This window comes from Trematomus bernacchii, unplaced genomic scaffold (assembly GCF_902827165.1).
Source record: "Trematomus bernacchii unplaced genomic scaffold, fTreBer1.1, whole genome shotgun sequence".
Taxonomy (NCBI): Eukaryota; Metazoa; Chordata; class Actinopteri; order Perciformes; family Nototheniidae; genus Trematomus; species Trematomus bernacchii.
The window spans coordinates 3,251,738-3,271,440 of NW_022987582.1; the positions used below are offsets into that span (position 1 = coordinate 3,251,738).

General features: G+C 36.8%; 3 protein-coding genes and 1 pseudogene across 8 annotated transcripts; all 4 read left to right on the forward strand.

Moving 5' to 3' along the window:
• The first annotated feature begins 563 nt into the window (after positions 1–563).
• Positions 564–2,215, forward strand: LOC117480252 (annotated as a pseudogene).
• A 2,159-nt stretch (positions 2,216–4,374) lies between these two features.
• Positions 4,375–6,158, forward strand: LOC117480238 (serum amyloid P-component-like). Its single transcript, XM_034127493.1, has 5 exons — positions 4,375–4,425; positions 4,548–4,602; positions 5,032–5,134; positions 5,226–5,523; positions 5,800–6,158. Exons 2-5 carry the CDS (start codon positions 4,548–4,550, stop codon positions 6,022–6,024), a joined length of 681 nt encoding a protein of 226 aa, XP_033983384.1. The 5' UTR covers positions 4,375–4,425; the 3' UTR covers positions 6,025–6,158.
• A 4,306-nt stretch (positions 6,159–10,464) lies between these two features.
• On the forward strand, positions 10,465–16,562 carry LOC117480237 (C-reactive protein-like). 6 transcript variants are annotated; one of them, XM_034127490.1, is made up of 5 exons: positions 11,303–11,505; positions 11,649–11,703; positions 12,241–12,343; positions 12,436–12,724; positions 12,862–13,378. In XM_034127490.1, exons 2-5 carry the CDS (start codon positions 11,649–11,651, stop codon positions 13,093–13,095), a joined length of 681 nt encoding a protein of 226 aa, XP_033983381.1. In that variant the 5' UTR covers positions 11,303–11,505; the 3' UTR covers positions 13,096–13,378. The 6 variants fall into 6 exon arrangements, with proteins under 6 accessions (XP_033983378.1, XP_033983381.1, XP_033983382.1 ...); XM_034127491.1 differs by lacking the exons at positions 11,649–11,703; positions 12,241–12,343; positions 12,436–12,724; positions 12,862–13,378 and adding exons at positions 14,888–14,942; positions 15,373–15,475; positions 15,568–15,856; positions 16,053–16,562 and having other exon boundaries at positions 11,317–11,505; XM_034127492.1 differs by lacking the exons at positions 11,303–11,505; positions 11,649–11,703; positions 12,241–12,343; positions 12,436–12,724; positions 12,862–13,378 and adding exons at positions 14,683–14,744; positions 14,888–14,942; positions 15,373–15,475; positions 15,568–15,856; positions 16,053–16,562.
• A 516-nt stretch (positions 16,563–17,078) lies between these two features.
• On the forward strand, positions 17,079–18,761 carry LOC117480248 (mucosal pentraxin-like). Its single transcript, XM_034127506.1, has 4 exons — positions 17,079–17,278; positions 17,401–17,455; positions 17,873–17,975; positions 18,067–18,761. Exons 1-4 carry the CDS (start codon positions 17,171–17,173, stop codon positions 18,350–18,352), a joined length of 552 nt encoding a protein of 183 aa, XP_033983397.1. The 5' UTR covers positions 17,079–17,170; the 3' UTR covers positions 18,353–18,761.
• The last annotated feature ends 942 nt before the right edge of the window (positions 18,762–19,703 follow it).

Genomic DNA, 19,703 nt, shown 5'->3' on the forward strand with positions numbered 1-19,703 from the left:
AACCATTAGTTAATCTCATTTATCAAACTATAAAATCAAAACCAGCTTGCAGCTTAAAGATTTACTTCAAGGCAATAACTAGTCAAAAGCATTTTAAACTTAGGATCATAAGAGATCCAGCTAAGGTATAACAATTCACAGTGGTGATTTGATCAATCTGTAATCTGCAAAGTTGCAGTCACGGTGAGAGTTGGAGCTTTTGATGTCAAACACTGATGGGTTTATTCAGAGTATCGGCCGGAGAATTCACATCACAAGTCACGAGCACAGCAGCCAAGGTTACAGGTGTGTGTGCTCAGTCAGGACAGTATGAACTGATAAACTGGGTCAAAGTTATGGACTTTGGAAAATATTTCCCCAACAGTTTAAGGAAGCAGACAAAAGTATAAAACTCACAAGTCAGTACAGTGTTGCAAAAATCACTCTGACACAGGATTCAAGGTAAGATCAAAGCATGACAAACAATGCACAATAGAGAATTTAAACATGACTGAATTATCATTATTATCATTATTATTATTGCATTAAGTTTCAGCATGTTGTTTTGTTCGTCTTTGTCTTAGATGGCGTTGTATCTTCTACTGCTGATGCTCACAGCCTGTGCTGCCACTCCTCAAGGTGAACATTTCATCTTCATTTAAAAAAGAGAAAACCAAAGTAAAACATCACAAGAAAGATACATGCAAGTGGATCTTGAGTACAGGAGTTTGTTATCTTTAGACTTTTTGTTACTTACTTTTTGGGTATGTACAACATATTTAATCTAATTGACTAGGATTAATCAAATATAAGATTTACATTAATAGCAACAATTAGGCAACATATATCAATCATATGAGTAAGTTACCAGTAGGTCAATAAGAATACATCTAATGCGTTTGTCATAAAAAAAACCCGCAAATTCAACAATTGATTGTTGGCTTCAACTTCACTAAACATCTTTTTATGAAACATTCAGATCCAATTTGTCAACTGAATGTTTTTTGCTGATCCTACTTTCATATACTGATTTTAAATATCTCTCTTTTATAAAGATCTGTCAGGTCAAATGTTTACCTTCCCGAAATAAACTAACTCAGCTCATGTGAGGCTGACAACATCAAGACAGGTTCTGAGTGCTGTAACCCTCTGTTTCAGGTAGTGTTCAATATGAAATGACAAAGAAAGGAACATACTGTGTCTCTGATGGGAATCATCATGTGTGATGATGTCTTTGTTTTGCCTACAGGTCCTTTTCAGATCTCCGTAGATTCATCGCCTTTTTCTCTTTGTCCACACCTTCCACTGCCAATGATTTTGCAATTTTTAAGCTAGCTGCAACTGATGAGTTTAGCATGTGGATCAGGAATACACACATGGACTTCATAGGGCAGGACTACAAACTGAATACTTGGCACTCACTTTGTTCCACCTGGGACTCTGGATCTGGACTGTCTCAGATGTGGTTAGACGGACAGCCCTCATCTAGGAGATTCATGAGCGCTGGATCCAGCATCAGTGGGCCCATTATAATTGTTTTAGGCCAGGTAAAGTTTAAAGCACTTACAGGAATGTTTCTGCATTATGGGAAATGTGCTGACTAGCTTTTTTTGCATAGAGTTATATAAGAGGAATAACACCATAGTCATACAATAGGTTAATAAAGCTTTTCTCATCCAACTCGAAGGTCAGCAAATACATTCCCACAAATGTCAACTCATCCCTATCTTGTGATGTGTTGTATCTGTTTAAACTATACAGTAAATAATAAAAACCTAGCATTGCAGAACAAAGCTGTTGGCTCACATTTTTTTTTATTTCACAGGACCAGGATTCCCATGGTGGAGGGTTTGACATTGCTCAGTCTTTTGTTGGCATGATGTCTGATGTCCACATGTGGGACCACGTCCTCTCCCCCTGCGAGATCCAGAACTACGTGCATCATCTAAACTTCCCCCCAGGGAACGTGCTCAACTGGTACGAGCTGGAGTTCCAGATCATCGGAAGAGTGCTGATAGAAGATAAACAAAAAGTCGAGACCTGCTATTAAACCTTATGCATAGAAAGTCAATAAACAATATGAAAATACATTCACTTAAGAGAGAATAACATCAATGCATTCAAATGAACTTTGAATACATAAAACAAAGGTTTATAGATAGTCACCAAATTATTATTATTTATTTTATATCAGGCATTATTCATATTTGTATAGTACAGTTGTAGAGTTGTTTTGTGTTTAATAATAATAATAATAATAATAATAATATACCTGTACTACCAAAGCTTAACAAAACAATGTCAGGAAAATATGAGTTTTATAAACACCACAGATTATCTAAACTAAATGTCTATGTATGTCGTTTGCATAGGTAAGACTTTATAACTCTTTGACCATTTTTAAGCTTATTGTGTGATTTTTTTTAACTATCTTTAGTTGTTCGAAAATCTTAAGAATCGGATGGAGTTATTACAACCATATAAGTGTGTTTTTGTATACCATAAAAATAATATATAGTAAGTGTACATTTTACAATTCTGGGTAATTTCTTCATAAAATGTGGTCCGTGATCATTCTCCACAATGTCACCTGTTTATGTGGGTGCAGGGTTGCTTTGCTGTTTTAAAATAAACATGAGGAATTTCAACAACACTGTTTTATAACTTTTCTGTGGTAGATCTACATTCTTTGACCGGGAAATGTTGGAATATGTATCTAATCTAACACACACACACACACACACACACACACACACACACACACACACACACACACACACACACACACACACACACACACACACACACACACACACACACACACACACACACACACACACACTCACAGCAGGAAATGAAATCAAGACTAAGATCAACAGCAGTTCTTTGGTAATAGGAGGATAACACAAAGCGAGAGGGTGTAAGAGATTGCAGATTGTGTGCAGATAATGCTGTTAGATGCTAGATAACAGGAGGCCTCTGACTAAATGTTCTGCTTTGGTCAAAAAAAGGCGTTGCATATTTCTCTTGCTGCACCATCCAGTTTGCGTCCTCTGCATCTCCATCATCTGATTCATGCATGTATTTACTCATAAACTGAAGTATAATGACAATATACAAATACTTAAAAAAAACAATACTCTTAAAGCAAATAAAAAAGTATTACAAAAACTAAAAAGGTTAGGTACAAAACTCAACTTTATAGCAAATACAAATATAAAATGAATGCAACAATAAACTGAGACTAGAGACATAGAGACTAAGTCAATAATGTTAATGTTAACTATAATGTTAACTCACGTAAAATATACTGAATCACAATTGACATTGACAGTAAACTATTTTAGGGCATGTCAAGTAAATAATCGCTAAAAGTTTACAGAAGGTGCACAATTATCCTTAAACAGAATGAAATGCACATTGATTATACGGTATGTGTAATATATTAATATATGAATAATGTACACTATAAAGATCATTGAGTCTGTCCTTGTTGTACTATAAAGTGAGAGAAGGCGTTACTGTCAGTAGAGTCCTCTGTTGTTGGAACTTAAAGATTATAAATCATGTTGCTTGGACTTTTTATGTCTATTTATGTAATTTCACTCAACCACAAATATAAACCTGTTTGACGCTACAGGAAAAAAGCCAGCAGGTCATCAAAGTTATGGGATGTAATGTCTCAACACCATGAATATGTGTACACATTTTCATGGCTGTGTTCTTTACTGGTTTTTCTTCTCTTGTTTGTTTTTGATTTGTAGTTGTGACTAAGCAGCTCAAAGTCTATTTTGATAAGTATAATATGCCGCATGAACACCATAAATTGCCTACAAGGAAGCATAAAAGAAAAAACATCAAGATAAGAACCAAAATAAGGAAGAAGCACTCATAAAAGCTAATGAAATAGGTGAGAAAACGATTATAGAATACCAAAAAAGGTTACGTTCAACAACTGAACAACTAAAATAAATTGATTAACACAAATTGAGACGAGAGAGAAAGTCAATATCGCAAAAGTTTTACAAAAATGTCCAGTTATCCTTAAACAGAATGAAATGTACATTTATTATATGTGTATTATATTAAAATGAAATAATGTACACGATACGATTTGTATTAGAGATATGATATGATAATACATATATGTAGTCCATGTGAGCATTCTGTCATCGTTGTACTATAAAGTGAGATAAGGTGTTTATTTTCATGGCTGTGTTCTTTACTGTTTTTTCTTCTCTTGTTTGTTTTTGATTTTAGGTTGTGATTAAGCGGTTCAAAGTCTATTTTTTTAGTATAATATGCCTTATGAACACCATAAATTACTAACAAGGAAGGATGAAAGAAAAAACATGAAATTAACAACCACCATAAGGAAGCCAACAAAAGTATAAAACTCACAAGTCAGTACGGTGTTGCACAAATCACTCTGACACAGGATTCAAGGTAAGATCAAAGCATGACAAACAATGCACAATAGAGAATTTAAACATGACTGAATTATCATTATTATCATTATTATTATTGCATTAAGTTTCAGCATGTTGTTTTGTTTGTCTTTGTCTTAGATGGCGTTGTATCTTCTACTGCTGATGGTCACAGCCTGTGCTGCCACTCCTCAAGGTGAACATTTCATCTTCATTTAAAAAAGAGAAAACCAAAGTAAAATATCACAAGAAAGATACATGCAAGTGGATCTTGAGTACAGGAGTTGTTATATTTAGGCTTTTTGTTACTTACTTTTTGGGTATGTACAACATATTTAATCTAATTGACTAGGATTAATCAAATATAAGATTTATATGAATAGCAACAATTAGGCAACATATATCGATCATATGAGTAACTTACCAGTAGGTCAATAGGAATACATCTAATGCGTTTGTCATAAAAGAAATTACGCAAATTCAACATTACTCAAGTGATTTGATTGTTGGCTTCAACTTCACTAAACATCTTTTTATGAAACATTCAGATCCAATTTGTCAACTGAATGTCTTTTTGCTGATCCTACTTTCATATACTGATTTTAAATATCTCTCTTTTATAAAGATCTGTCAGGTCAAATGTTTACCTTCCCGCAAGAAACTAACTCAGCTCATGTGAGGCTGACAACATCAAGACAGGTTCTGAGTGCTGTAACCGTCTGTTTCAGGTAGTGTTCAATATGAAATGACAACGAAAGGAACATACTGTGTCTCTGATGGGAATCATCATGTGTGATAATGTCTTTGTTTTGCCTACAGGTCCTTTTCAGATCTCCGTAGAGACATCACCCTTTTCTCTTTGTCCACACCTTCCGCTGACAATGATTTTGGGATATATAAGCTAGCTGCAACTGATGAGTTTGAAATGTGGATCAGGAATACAAAAATGGACTTCATAGGGCAGGACTACAAACTGAATACTTGGCACTCACTTTGTTCCACCTGGGACTCTGGATCTGGACTGTTTCAGATGTGGTTAGACGGACAGCCCTCATCTAGGAGATTCATGAGCGCTGGATCCAGCATCAGTGGGCACATTATAATTGTTTTAGGCCAGGTAAAGTTTAAAGCACAGGAATGTTTCTGCATTATGGGAAATGTGCTGACTAGCTTTTTTTGCATAGAGTTATATAAGAGGAATAACACCATAGTCATACAATAGGTTAATAAAGCTTTTCTCATCCAACTCGAAGGTCAGCAAATACATTCCCACAAATGTCAACTCATCCCTATCTTGTGATGTGTTGTATCTGTTTAAACTATAGAGAATACATCATAAAAACCTAGCATTGCAGAACAAAGCTGTTGGCTCACATTTTTTTTCATTTCACAGGACCAGGATTCCCATGGTGGAGGGTTTGACATTGCTCAGTCTTTTGTTGGCATGATGTCTGATGTCCACATGTGGGACCACGTCCTCTCCCCCTGCGAGATCCAGAACTACGTGCATCATCTAAACTTCCCCCCAGGGAACGTGCTCAACTGGAACGAGCTGGAGTTCCAGATCATCGGAAGAGTGCTGATAGAAGACAAACAAAAGGTTGAGACCTGCTATTAAACCTTATGCATAGAAAGTGAATAAACAATATGAAAATACATTCACTTAAGAGAGAATAACATCAATGCATTCAAATGAACTTTGAATACATAAAACAAAGGTTTATCGATCGTCACCAAATGATTTTATATCAGGCATTATTCATATTTGTATAGTACAGTTGTAGAGTTGTTTTGTGTTTAATAATAATAATAATAATAATAATAATAATAATAATAATAATATACCTGTACTACCAAAGCTTAACAAAACAATGTCAGGAAAATATGAGTTTTATAAACACCACAGATTATCTAAACTAAATGTCTATGTATGTCGTTTGCATAGGTAAGACTTTATAACTCTTTGACCATTTTTAAGCTTATTGTGTGATTTTTTTTAACTATCTTTAGTTGTTCGAAAATCTTAAGAATCGGATGGAGTTAGTACAACCATATAAGTGTGTTTTTGTATACCATAAAAATAATATATAGTAAGTGTACATTTTACAATTCTGGGTAATTTCTTCATAAAATGTGGTCCGTGATCATTCTCCACAATGTCACCTGTTTATGTGGGTGCAGGGTTGCTTTGCTGTTTTAAAATAAACATGAGGAATTTCAACAACACTGTTTTATAACTTTTCTGTGGTACATCTACATTCTTTGACCGGGAAATGTTGGAATATGTATCTAATCTAACACACACACACACACACACACACACACACACACACACACACACACACACACACACACACACACACACACACACACACACACACACACACACACACACACACACGGCAGGAAATGAAATCAAGACTAAGATCAACAGCAGTTCTTTGGTAATAGGAGGATAATACCAAGCGAGAGGGTGTAAGAGATTGCAGATTGTGTGCAGATAATGCTGTTAGATGCTAGATAACAGGAGGCCTCTGACTAAATGTTCTGCTTTGGTCAAAAAAAGGCGCTGCATATTTCTCTTGCAGCACCAGACTCTGTCATGGAGACAGCTGCTCCATCCTCCTAGTTTGCGTCCTCTGCATATCACCTGATTCATTTCTGTGTTACCTATTAACTTTTCCTCTTATTCCACTCCTGCTATGCTGCACCTGCCCACAAGTTGTCCCTACTGAGTTTGAAGTCACCAAGCACCCAGCTGTTCATTGTGTGCTACCTAGTGCACTCCTCCGTTTTGCTTATTTGTCTTGCTTAGTGTGCATGGGTGTTTTCTGTAATCTGTTGTGAACTGCTTTATTTCCCTGAATTATTTTGTCTTGATATATATATTTAAATGATCACATGTGTTACATAAACCTCCAGTTACTTTTACGTAGTAACTAAAGAGCTCCAACTGGAGGTAATTCAATGTTATATGGTTGATAAAAGAGCATTAACTCCACACACACACACACACACACACACACACACACATCAGTGTCAGCAAGGTAATGACTTTCACTGGGTATAGAAGCAACGGTGTCTTCCTCCCTTTTCAAAGTCATATTTATGTCGGCCTCACTTTTGTTCTTTCAAGGAGATTTTCCTAAATGTGTTCTTGAATTTTTTCATAAAGGGGACCAATTATGCAAAATCCACTTTTTCATGTCTTTTATACACAAACATGCGTCCCCTCTGTGTAAAGAGATTCTGAAAGTTTCAGGAAAGAAGATTAGCTCTCTTTTTGTCCTGATCCATTTATATAAAAACCTGTCTGAAAATGAGCTGATTAGATTTTGGCCAATTTATGATGTCATAACGATGTTTTGGCTTGTGTAACCATTAGCCAATAACCAACCAAGGTAACCCCCGCCCACCTTATCACCTGAATCTCCTCCTAGAGCACCATTGTGTTCTTTTTTACCAAATATCTCTCAGAGGGGCGTGGGGAGTGGCTCCTTATTTTCATCTGAAGTAATAGACAGAGAATCAGCACTTTTGAAACAGGACTGAAACAGAGGGGATTATGGGATGCTACAATGCATGATCTGTTTGGTGTTTGGAGCCAAACACCTCAGAGACAGGTTTATATATATCTGAGAGCTATAATATATTGATGAAAAACAGTATAATAGGGGACCTTTAATTTGTTTGTCCCATTTTTTTTTATTCATTGTACAGTACATGTTTTAGTTATTGGTTGTATCAGCAGCAATGTGATTGGGGAAGTTCAATGGCTAAATATTAAGAGTAGTGGCTTTTGGATACTATATATATTCCTAATGTAGGAACAAGACTTTTCTAATATAAACGTATGTACTGTGTCTTGATTTGTTGTCCTTTTATTTGCATTTTTCTAACCAAAATATAAACATATCTTATTACAACTTTACTGAACTTTGACAAGACATTTCCAGTAAAACTGTTTTAAGATCATGATGCCAAGAAAATGTGCAAACACTCAAGGTATGTTCAGAGCACAATGTGGTAATTGTGATAATTGTGGATAGTTACGGGAATAGGTTGGAATCTTGTGTTACAGGTTGTCTCCATGTTGCTACAGGCACACACACGCAAACACACACACAGAGATACACACAAACATGTTTTACTTTTGGCCTATGTGTTGCTATTATTAATTGTCTAATGTATTCACTTGTACTCATTATGTCAAACAATCATCTGTCACATTTAAACTGCATTTCTCGACTTCTGTTAGTCCTTTTTCTTAAGATATTACTTTTGATAGTCACCCAATGATTTTATATCAGGCATTATTCATATTTGTATGGTACAGTTGCTTTGTGTTTAATAACATGTATATTAATATACCTCTACTAGCTTAACAAAACAATGACTACTGTAAGTCAGGAAATTGTAAAGAAAAGTACGAGTTTTATAATTTAACCTACATTTCTGTCAGTTGCATAGTTAAGACTTTATAACTATTTTAAGCTTATTGTGTGAGTTCTTTAACTATCTTTAGTTTTTAGAAAATCTTAAGAATCAGATGAAGTTATTACAACCATATAAGTGTGTTTTTTTATACAAATAAAATATTACCAAAGTGTACATTTTTCTATTCTGGGTAAACATTTGGTCCGTGCTAATTGTCCTTACCCACAATTCCATCTGGTTATGTGGGTGCTTTGCTGTTTTAAAATAAACACGAGTGAAAATCATGAATTTCAACTACACTGTTTTATAACTTTTCTGTGGTAGATCTACATTCTTTGACCGGGAAATCACACACACACACACACACACACACACACACACACACACACACACACTCACACACACACACACACACACACACACACACACACACACACACACACACACACACACACACACACACACAGAAATGAAATCAAGACTAAGATCAGCAGCAGTTATTTGGTAATAGGAGGATAACACAAAGCGAGAGGGTGTAAGAGATTGCAGATTGTGTGCAGATAATTCTGTTAGATGCTAGATAACAGGAGGCCTCTGACTAAATGTTTGTCACGGCTAGGCAAACCAGTATGAACCCAAAAGCATGACTCGACAAACAAAGTACAAAAGAAAGTCTTTTTTTGAAAAAAGTAGCACTGTGAGCTCTCCGTAGCGGTAACAGGTTAAGGTAACAAAAAACACTCTTTCGAGGAAAAGGTTAACATAGTATCAAAAATGCAAAGGATAAAATTAATTCCAAAACTCGGTTCTTAGCTCTTAGCAGAAAAAACATGGACTTCACGCTGGCAGTCAGGCACATGGGACGAAACGAACTGGCAACAAGACAAGGGAGACAGAGGGTGTTTCTCAATCGCGAGTACGCTTGCTTGGTAGCACATGTCTGCCGAGAATCTTGCTTCAGAAGCGAGTCAAGAATACTTCCTGGCATTCGGAAAACGAAGTGTGGAACACGCTAGCAAGTGTGCAGGTGTGCGTCATATGAGAGGCCCCGCATTACATCTTCCGCCACAGATTTGGGGAAATTGGTCCGTGCGCAAAGCATTGTGGGGATTTTAAGACCGCGAAGTCTACTCATGTGCAGACTCGATATTTCTCCAAACGGAGTACGCCGGGCTCGGTAGATTTCCAAGTATACTGGAGATTGGAACAGTACTTCGGCGGCACTCAATGACGTAGTATGCTTGAAATAGTGGCTCTGAAGCAGCTTTACTCGCGATTGAGAAACACCCCCAATCTATATATAGGCAGGCTAAGGGGGAACAGGTGCAGACAATTAGGGCGGAGTCGACAATCACAGTGGAGGGAAAACACACAAAGGGAGGAAGTGAGGTAATCTGCAACAAGAAGGAAAGGTTACTACAAAATAAAACAGGATACAAGACTGAACTAAAAACATTAACTTAACAGATTTTACGAGACATAACAGTACCCCCCTTCTAGGGACGGCTCCTGACGGCCCAGGCACTTGTGGATGGCGTCGGTAGAAATCGTCAAAAAGATCCTGACCCACAACAAAACTTGATGGAACCCATGAGCGTTCTTCAGGCCCATAACCCTCCCAGTCAGAGACATAACAATGTTCTGCTTTGGTCAAAAAAGCTGCTCCATCCTCCTAGTTTGCGTCCTCTGCACATCACCTGATTCATTTCTGTGTTACCTATTAACTTTCCTCTTATTCCACTCCTGCTATGCTGCACCTGCTGCAATAACTCAAGGTAAAATCAAATATATATTCTTTATTGAACAGAAAGACCCCATTTTAATTTGTTTGTCCGTTAAAGAAAATTCACAATCACATTTTTTTTTTTTATTGTACAGTACCTTTTTTAGTTATTGGTTGTATCAGCAGCAATGTGATTGGGGAAGTTCAATGGCTAAATATTAAGAGTAGTGGCCTTTGGATACTCTATATATTCCTAATGTAGGAACAAGACTTTTGTAATATAAACGTATGTATCTTAATTTGTTGTCATTTTATCTGCATTTTTCTAACTAAAATATAAACATATCTTATTACAACTTTGTTGAACTTTGACAAGACATTTCCAGTAAAACTGCTTTAAGATCATTTTGTTGCCAAGAAAATGCGCAAACACTCAAGGTATGTTCAGAACACAATGTGGTTATTGTGGAAAGTTACGGAAATAGGTTGGAAGTGAAAGATTATCTTGTGTTACAGGTTGTCTCCGTGTTGCTACATCTTAATTCTTTACCAGGGCGGTGTTGATTCTACAAACACACACACACACACACACACACACACACACACACACACACACACACACACACACACACACACACACACACACACACACACACACACACACACACACACACACACACACACACACACACACACACACACAGAGAGAGAGACAGACAAAAACACATACACACCACACACGCTCACACAAGTGTATGTGGAGTGTCCACAAATCTAAAGCATTCATGAATGGGAACATTTATTGATTGTTCATTGTGTTATTATGAGGGGTGTGTACAAGGAAGCAGCATTTTAAAATGTTGAGAGGAATGAGGTTGCAATGAGGGTATAAAACTCACTCAGATTCACTCTCCAGAACATCCTGACATAGACTTAAAGGTAAGATCTTAACATGATATCTAATGCAATATGCAGCACATTTGTATTTTACAGAAGAGTATGCAAGTTAATAGCAGCACAATAGAATTTGATTTTGTGCATGTGAACGACCATTTTCTGTCATCTCTTTTTATTTCTATCAGATGGAATTTGTGCTTCTCCTGCTGATGGTGACAGCATGTGCTGCAATAACTCAAGGTAAAATAAAATATACATTATTTATTTAACAGAGGTATTACATTAGGGAATTTCAAAGTGAAGCACGTACTGTACACAGTATATTTTAAAGTAGTAGTCTGAAACAATTATATTTTTGCCAAAGGGGAAGAAATTAATGTTTAAGTGTTTGAACCTTATTGGAGGATTTTGTTCAACTCATCAAAACTTTTTTGGAAAGACGCAACCAAGGAATGTAGTTTGTATGTGTGTGTGTGTGTGTGTGTGTGTGTGTGTGTGTGTGTGTGTGTGTGTGTGTGTGTGTGTGTGTGTGTGTGTGTGTGTGTGTGTGCGTGTGTGTGTGTGTGTGTGTGTGTGTGTGTGTGTGTGTGTGTGCGTGTGTAAACATACTGTAAATGACATTAACCTTAAAAACCTTTGATAATATTCCAACTGGACATTGGGGGACATTTTCAAACAGTAGGCCATTCATTAGGTCACTACAGTATTTGCACAATAATGTATAACTGTATTGTAAAACCTTCACAAACATTTAACTTTTATTTTTTGTTTTTGTTGATCTCACCGATAAAATGTTTACCTTCCCTCAGGAAAGCAACACAGCTTATGTGAAACTGACACCAAAAAGAGTGGATTTCGGAGCTATAACTGTCTGTCTCAGGTAGTGTGCAAAGTGTAAAGCTAATGAACATATCTATATAGAGTATAACTGAAAATGAATGTATTAAATTCTTTTTTTTTCAATTCCTTTAGGACCATTACAGACCTCAACAGGAACCACGGCCTTTTCTCTCTGTCTGCACCACCCTCTGATTCGAATGCTTTTCTCATATTCAATCCTGCTGCTGGTGGGATTCAAATCTATGCTCATAATAAACAGGGAACATTTCGGGGAGACTACAAAGTGAACACGTGGCACTCAATATGTTCTACATGGGACTCTGTGACCGGTTTGGTGCAGCTGTGGCTAGACAACAAGCCCTTCATTAGGAAATATGTTGGTGGAGCAAGAATCAAAAATCCTGTTATTATCATTGGACAGGTAAGTTTAATTTATAAGTAAAATAGTTGATAGAATTCCAGAAATGTCTCTTGATTGGTTAAATTCTGATTCATTTAATCTGTGAAGTATTGATTGTAAAACAAAACATTTACTGCATGGCAATGTTTTTTTCACAGCTCATTAAAGAGCGTTATCCCCATGGTGGAGGATTTGACAAAACACAGTCTTTTGTTGGCACGATGTCTGATGTCCACATGTGGGACTACACCCTCTCCGCCTGTGAGATCCAGAAGTACATGCTTGACAGAAACCTAACTCCGGGTAATGTGCTCAATTGGAAGGCGCTGGACTACACAACCTACGGAAGAGTGCTGACAGAACAAAAAACCACTTGCTCATGTACAGAATAAATACAAACAAATATATAAATGTCATACTCCTTATGAGGCTTTTTCTTTTGAGTATGAAATTCAAACACCCTGTAAACCTGAACAGTGCATTAATCAGCTTGATCAACACAATTACCTAATTTCTGAACACCATCTTAAATGTGTGTGTTTAATTTTATTATTAAATCTGCAAATTGTTATTTGTAACTAGATGACATTTGTGATATATCCTTTTGTCTGCCATGTTTGCTGCAACTTGTATGATGCTCTTCCTGACAGTTCATTAAAAATGGCACATTCTGCAGTCCTGTCTCCTGTCCGTCATTCTGACATAAATCATTTAATAATCTTAATTTTTCTTGCATTTATTGTATAGTTTTGACATTTTATTATTATATCATGGTCTTACCAGAATCAATGTTAATACAAAAGTTCAAGGCCCAGACCTTAAGAGAATGGCTTGTGACTACAACTATTACGTCTAGATATTGATCCTTATTTTGTGGGTTTTTCACCCAGCATTTTATAACTCCATTACATTTTTGTTCACAAGCCTTTTTCAAAAACACATGTTTAGATGGATTTAGGTTCAAGCTCTAACGGTTCAAAAGTGGTGTCAATCATCAAAATCGACCGATGGGTTCCAGAGATATGGCAAATCCACCCAAATGACCCCAGAAGTGGGTTTTTTCCCTAGACCTCTCTGAAAAAGTCATAATTCACTTGTTTTGCATCAATCTTGATACAGGGTACTTATTATATGTTATTGTTTGGATTCTTAAAGCTTTTAGTCTACTATCCCATCATTCAAGGGTGGTTTTCACTATAAGTAATGGTTTCTTTTGGGACGGAAACTATAATTTACATTTTTTTTCTATGTTCAATCTGAATTTACTTTAAAATAAAAACATCTATATAGATTCTGAATTTTCTACATCCAACTCACAGGTTTATTGTCACGAACGAGCTGAGAACCAAAATGCAACACACGGGAGACCAGGGAAAGTCGGTAACCAGCTTTATTATAAAATGTTTCCAATGAAAAGTTCTGGTGTAAGACAAACCAGCAGACAGTAGGCAAAGGGCTAGTCGGGGACAGGCGAGGGTTCCAGGAGTAGGCAAGACGGGAGACGCAGGTACCGGCAGGGTCAGGGAGCAGGCGAGGCAGAATAGTCCGGGTACAGGCGGGGTCAGGGAACAGGCGAAGCAGGCTGGTCAGGGACAGGCAAGGTCGAAACCGGGAGAGCAATCTGGGAGGTAATGCTGGAAATAACTGCATGCTGCGAAATACGATCTGGCACTGAGGTGAGAGTGAAGGGGGCCTATACTAGTGGAGCTGATGGGTGTAACAGAGTGTGAGAGAGAAACCGGGTGTGACTACCAGGTGACTAAGGTGGCTGAAAGATGCTAATGCAGAAAATAGGTGAGTGAGGGAGCAGACTGTGACATTTAGCATTGCTTTGAGAAAAGAGATTATTAATGTATCCCTTTTAGAAGTGAAGATATAGTCATTTGTTCTGGGAATGTCACTTTCCAGCCTGAGACCTGAAAAACAGGGTTAGGGTTAAAACCTGTTAAGCCCCAAGCCTGTTTTTCAGGTCTCAGGCTGCATTGAGGGTATAAAACTCACTCAGATTCACTCTCCAGAACGTCCTGACATAAGCTTAAAGGTAAGATCTTAACATGATATCTAATGCAATATGCAGCACATTTGTATTTTACAGAAGAGTATGCAAGTTAATAGCAGCACAATAGAATTTGATTTTGTGCATGTGAACGACCATTTTCTGTCATCTCTTTTTATTTCTATCAGATGGAATTTGTGCTTCTCCTGCTGATGGTGACGGCATGTGCTGCAATAACTCAAGGTAAAATAAAATATATATTCTTTATTTAACAGAGGTATTACATAAGGGAATTTCAAAGTGGTAGCATGTACTGTACACAGTATATTTTAAAGTAGTAGTCTGAAACAATTATATTTTTGCAAAACGGGAAGAAACGGGAAATTAATGTTTAAGTGTTTGAACCTTATTGGAGGATTTTGTTCAACTCATCGAAACTTTTTTGGAAAGACGCAATCAAGGAGTGTAGTTTGTATGTGTGTGTGTTTGTGTGTGTGTGTGTGTGTGTGTGTGTGTGTGTGTGTGTGTGTGTGTGTGTGTGTGTGTGTGTGTGTGTGTGTGTGTGTGTGTGCGTGTGTAAACATACTGTAAATGACATTAACCTTAAAAACCTTTTATAATATTCCAACTGGACATTGGGGTTGTTACCAACTTTTATTTTTTGTTTTTGTAGATCTCACCGGTAAAATGTTTACCTTCCCTCAGGAAAGCAACACAGCTTATGTGAAACTGACACCAGAAAGAGTGGATTTTGGAGCTATAACTGTCTGTCTCAGGTAGTGTGCAAAGTGCAAAGCCAATGAACATATCTATATAGAGTATAACCGAAAATGAATATATTCGATTTTTTTTCTTTCAATTCCTGCAGGACCATTACAGACCTCAACAGGAACCACGCCCTTTTCTCTCTGTCTGCAACACCCTCTGATAATGCTTTTCTCATATACAAGCCTACTGCTGATGGGATTCAAATCTATGTCCATGGTCAAGCTGAAACATTTGGGGGAGAGGACTACAAAGTGAACACGTGGCACTCAATATGTTCTACATGGGACTCTGTGACCGGTGTGGCACAGCTGTGGCTAGACAACAAGCCCTTCATTAGGAAATATGTTGGTGGAGCAAGAATCAGAAATCCTTCTATTGTCCTTGGACAGGTAAGTTTAATTTATAAGTAAAATAGTTGATAGAATTCCAGAAATGTCTCTTGATTGGTTAAATTCTGATTCATTTATTCTGTGAGGTACTGATTGTAAAACAAAACATTTACTGCATGGAAATATTTTGTTCACAGCTCACTACAGAAGCACTTTCTATCAAAGCTGTTATCTTATCAGTCTGATCATTTTACAGGAGCAGGATTCCCATGGTGGAGGATTTGACAAAACACAGTCTTTTGTTGGCACGATGTCTGATGTCCACATGTGGGACTACACCCTCTCCGCCTGTGAGATCCAGGAGTACATGCTTGACAGAAACCTAACTCCGGGTAATGTGCTCAATTGGAAGGCGCTGGACTACACAACCTACGGAAGAGTGCTGACGGAACTAAAAACCATTTGCTCATGTACAGAATAAATACAAAAGAATATATAAATGTCATACTCCTTACGAGGCTTTTTCTTTTGAGTATGAAATTCAAACACCCTGTAAACCTGAACAGTGGCATTAATCAGCTTGATCAACACAATTACCTAATTTCTGACCACCATCTTAAATGTGTGTGTTTAATTTTTCTTATTAAATCTGCAAATTGTTATTTGTAATTAGATGACATTTGTGATATATCCTTTTGTCTGCCATGTTTGCTGCAACTTGTATGATGCTCTTCCTGACAGTTCATTAAAAATGGCACATTCTGCAGTCCTGTCTCCTGTCCGTCATTCTGACATAAATCATTTAATAATCTTAATTTTTCTTGCATTTATTGTATAGTTTTGACATTTTATTATTATATCATGGTCTTACCAGAATCAATGTTAATACAAAGTTCAAGGCCCAGACCTTAAGAGAATGGCTTGTGACTACAACTATTACGTCTAGATATTGATCCTTATTTTGTGGGTTTTTCACCCAGCATTTTATAACTCCATTACATTTTTGTTCACAAGCCTTTTTCAAAAACACATGTTTAGATGGATTTAGGAACTCCGGTTCAAAAGTGGTGTCAATCATCAAAATCGACCGATGGGTTCCAGAGATATGGCAAATCCACCCAAATGACGCCAGAAGTGGGTTTTTTTTCCCTAGACCTCTCTGAAAAAGTCATAATTCACTTGTTTTGCATCAATCTTGATACAGGGTACTTATTATATGTTATCGTTTGGATTCTTCAATCTTTTAGTCTACTATCCCATCATTCAAGGGTGGTTTTCACTATAAGTAATGGTTTCTTTTGGGACGGAAACTATAATTTACATTTTTTTAGTATAATATGCCTTATGAACACCATAAATTACTAACGAGGAAGGATGAAAGAAAAAAACATGAAATTAACAACCACCATAAGGAAGCAGACAAAGTATAAAACTCACAAGTCAGTACGGTGTTGCACAAATCACTCTGACACAGGATTCAAGGTAAGATCAAAGCATGACAAACAATGCACAATAGAGAATTTAAACATTATTGAATTATCATTATTATCATTATTATTATTGCATTAAGTTTCAGCATGTTGTTTTGTTTGTCTTTGTCTTAGATGGCGTTGTATCTTCTACTGCTGATGCTCACAGCCTGTGCTGCCACTCCTCAAGGTGAACATTTCATCTTCATTTAAAAAAGAGAAAACCAAAGTAAAACATCACAAGAAAGATACATGCGAGTGGATCTTGAGTACAGGAGTTTGTTATATTTAGACTTTTTGTTACTTACGCTTACTTTTTGGGTATGTACAAAATATTTAATCTAATTGAATTTATATTAATAGCAACAATTAGGCAACATATATCAATCATATGAGTAAGTTACCAGTAGGTCAATAGGAATACATCTAATGCGTTTGTCATAATAATAAAAAAATGCAAATTCAACATTACTCAAGTGATTTGATTGTTGGCTTCAACTTCACTAAACATCTTTTTATGAAACATTCAGATCCAATTTGTCAACTGAATGTATTTTTGCTGATCCTACTTTCATATACTGATTTTAAATATCTCTCTTTTATAAAGATCTGTCAGGTCAAATGTTTACCTTCCCGCAAGAAACTAACTCAGCTCATGTGAGGCTGACAACATCAAGACAGGTTCTGAGTGCTGTAACCCTCTGTTTCAGGTAGTGTTCAATATGAAATGACAACGAAAGGAACATACTGTGTCTCTGATGGGAATCATCATGTGTGATAATGTCTTTGTTTTGCCTACAGGTCCTTTTCAGATCTCCGTAGAGACATCACCCTTTTCTCTTTGTCCACACCTTCCGCTGACAATGATTTTGCAATTTTTAAGATAGCTGCAACTGATGAGTTTAGAATGTGGATCAGGAATACACAAATGGACTTCATAGGGCAGGACTACAAACTGAATACTTGGCACTCACTTTGTTCCACCTGGGACTCTGGATCTGGAAAACAAAGGTTTATCGATAGTCATCAAATTATTATTATTTATTTTATATCAGGCATTATTCATATTTGTATAGTACAGTTGTAGAGTTGTTTTGTGTTTAATAATTATAATAATAATAATATACCTGTACTACCAAAGCTTAACAAAACAATGTCAGGAAAATATGAGTTTTATAAACACCACAGATTATCTAAACTAAATGTCTATGTATGTCGTTTGCATAGGTAAGACTTTATAACTCTTTGACCCTTTTTAAGCTTATTGTGTGATTTTTTTTAACTATCTTTAGTTGTTCGAAAATCTTAAGAATCGGATGGAGTTATTACAACCATATAAGTGTGTTTTTGTATACCATAAAAATAATATATAGTAAGTGTACATTTTACAATTCTGGGTAATTTCTTCATAAAATGTGGTCCGTGATCATTCTCCACAATGTCACCTGTTTATGTGGGTGCAGGGTTGCTTTGCTGTTTTAAAATAAACATGAGGAATTTCAACAACACTGTTTTATAACTTTTCTGTGGTACATCTACATTCTTTGACCGGGAAATGTTGGAATATGTATCTAATCTAACACACACACACACACACACACACACACACACACACACACACACACACACACACACACACACACACACACACACACACACACACACACACACACACACACACACACACACACACACACACACACACACACACACACACACACACCACACACACACACACGGCAGGAAATGAAATCAAGACTAAGATCAACAGCAGTTCTTTGGTAATAGGAGGATAACACAAAGCGAGAGGGTGTAAGAGATTGCAGATTGTGTGCAGATAATGCTGTTAGATGCTAGATAACAGGAGGCCTCTGACTAAATGTTCTGCTTTGGTCAAAAAAAGGCGCTGCATATTTCTCTTGCAGCACCAGACTCTGTCATGGAGACAGCTGCTCCATCCTCCTAGTTTGCGTCCTCTGCATATCACCTGATTCATTTCTGTGTTACCTATTAACTTTTCCTCTTATTCCACTCCTGCTATGCTGCACCTGCCCACAAGTTGTCCCTACTGAGTTTGAAGTCACCAAGCACCCAGCTGTTCATTGTGTGCTACCTAGTGCACTCCTCCGTTTTGCTTATTTGTCTTGCTTAGTGTGCATGGGTGTTTTCTGTAATCTGTTGTGAACTGCTTTATTTCCCTGAATTATTTTGTCTTGATATATATATTTAAATGATCACATGTGTTACATAAACCTCCAGTTACTTTTACGTAGTAACTAAAGAGCTCCAACTGGAGGTAATTCAATGTTATATGGTTGATAAAAGAGCATTAACTTCAAAACACCGTTCAGGGTCAGGGTCCGGATTGAATGATGATCAATAATGTTTTAAATGAGGGTGAAAGGATTTATAGTAATCAAAAGTCTTCCGTGCTTCCC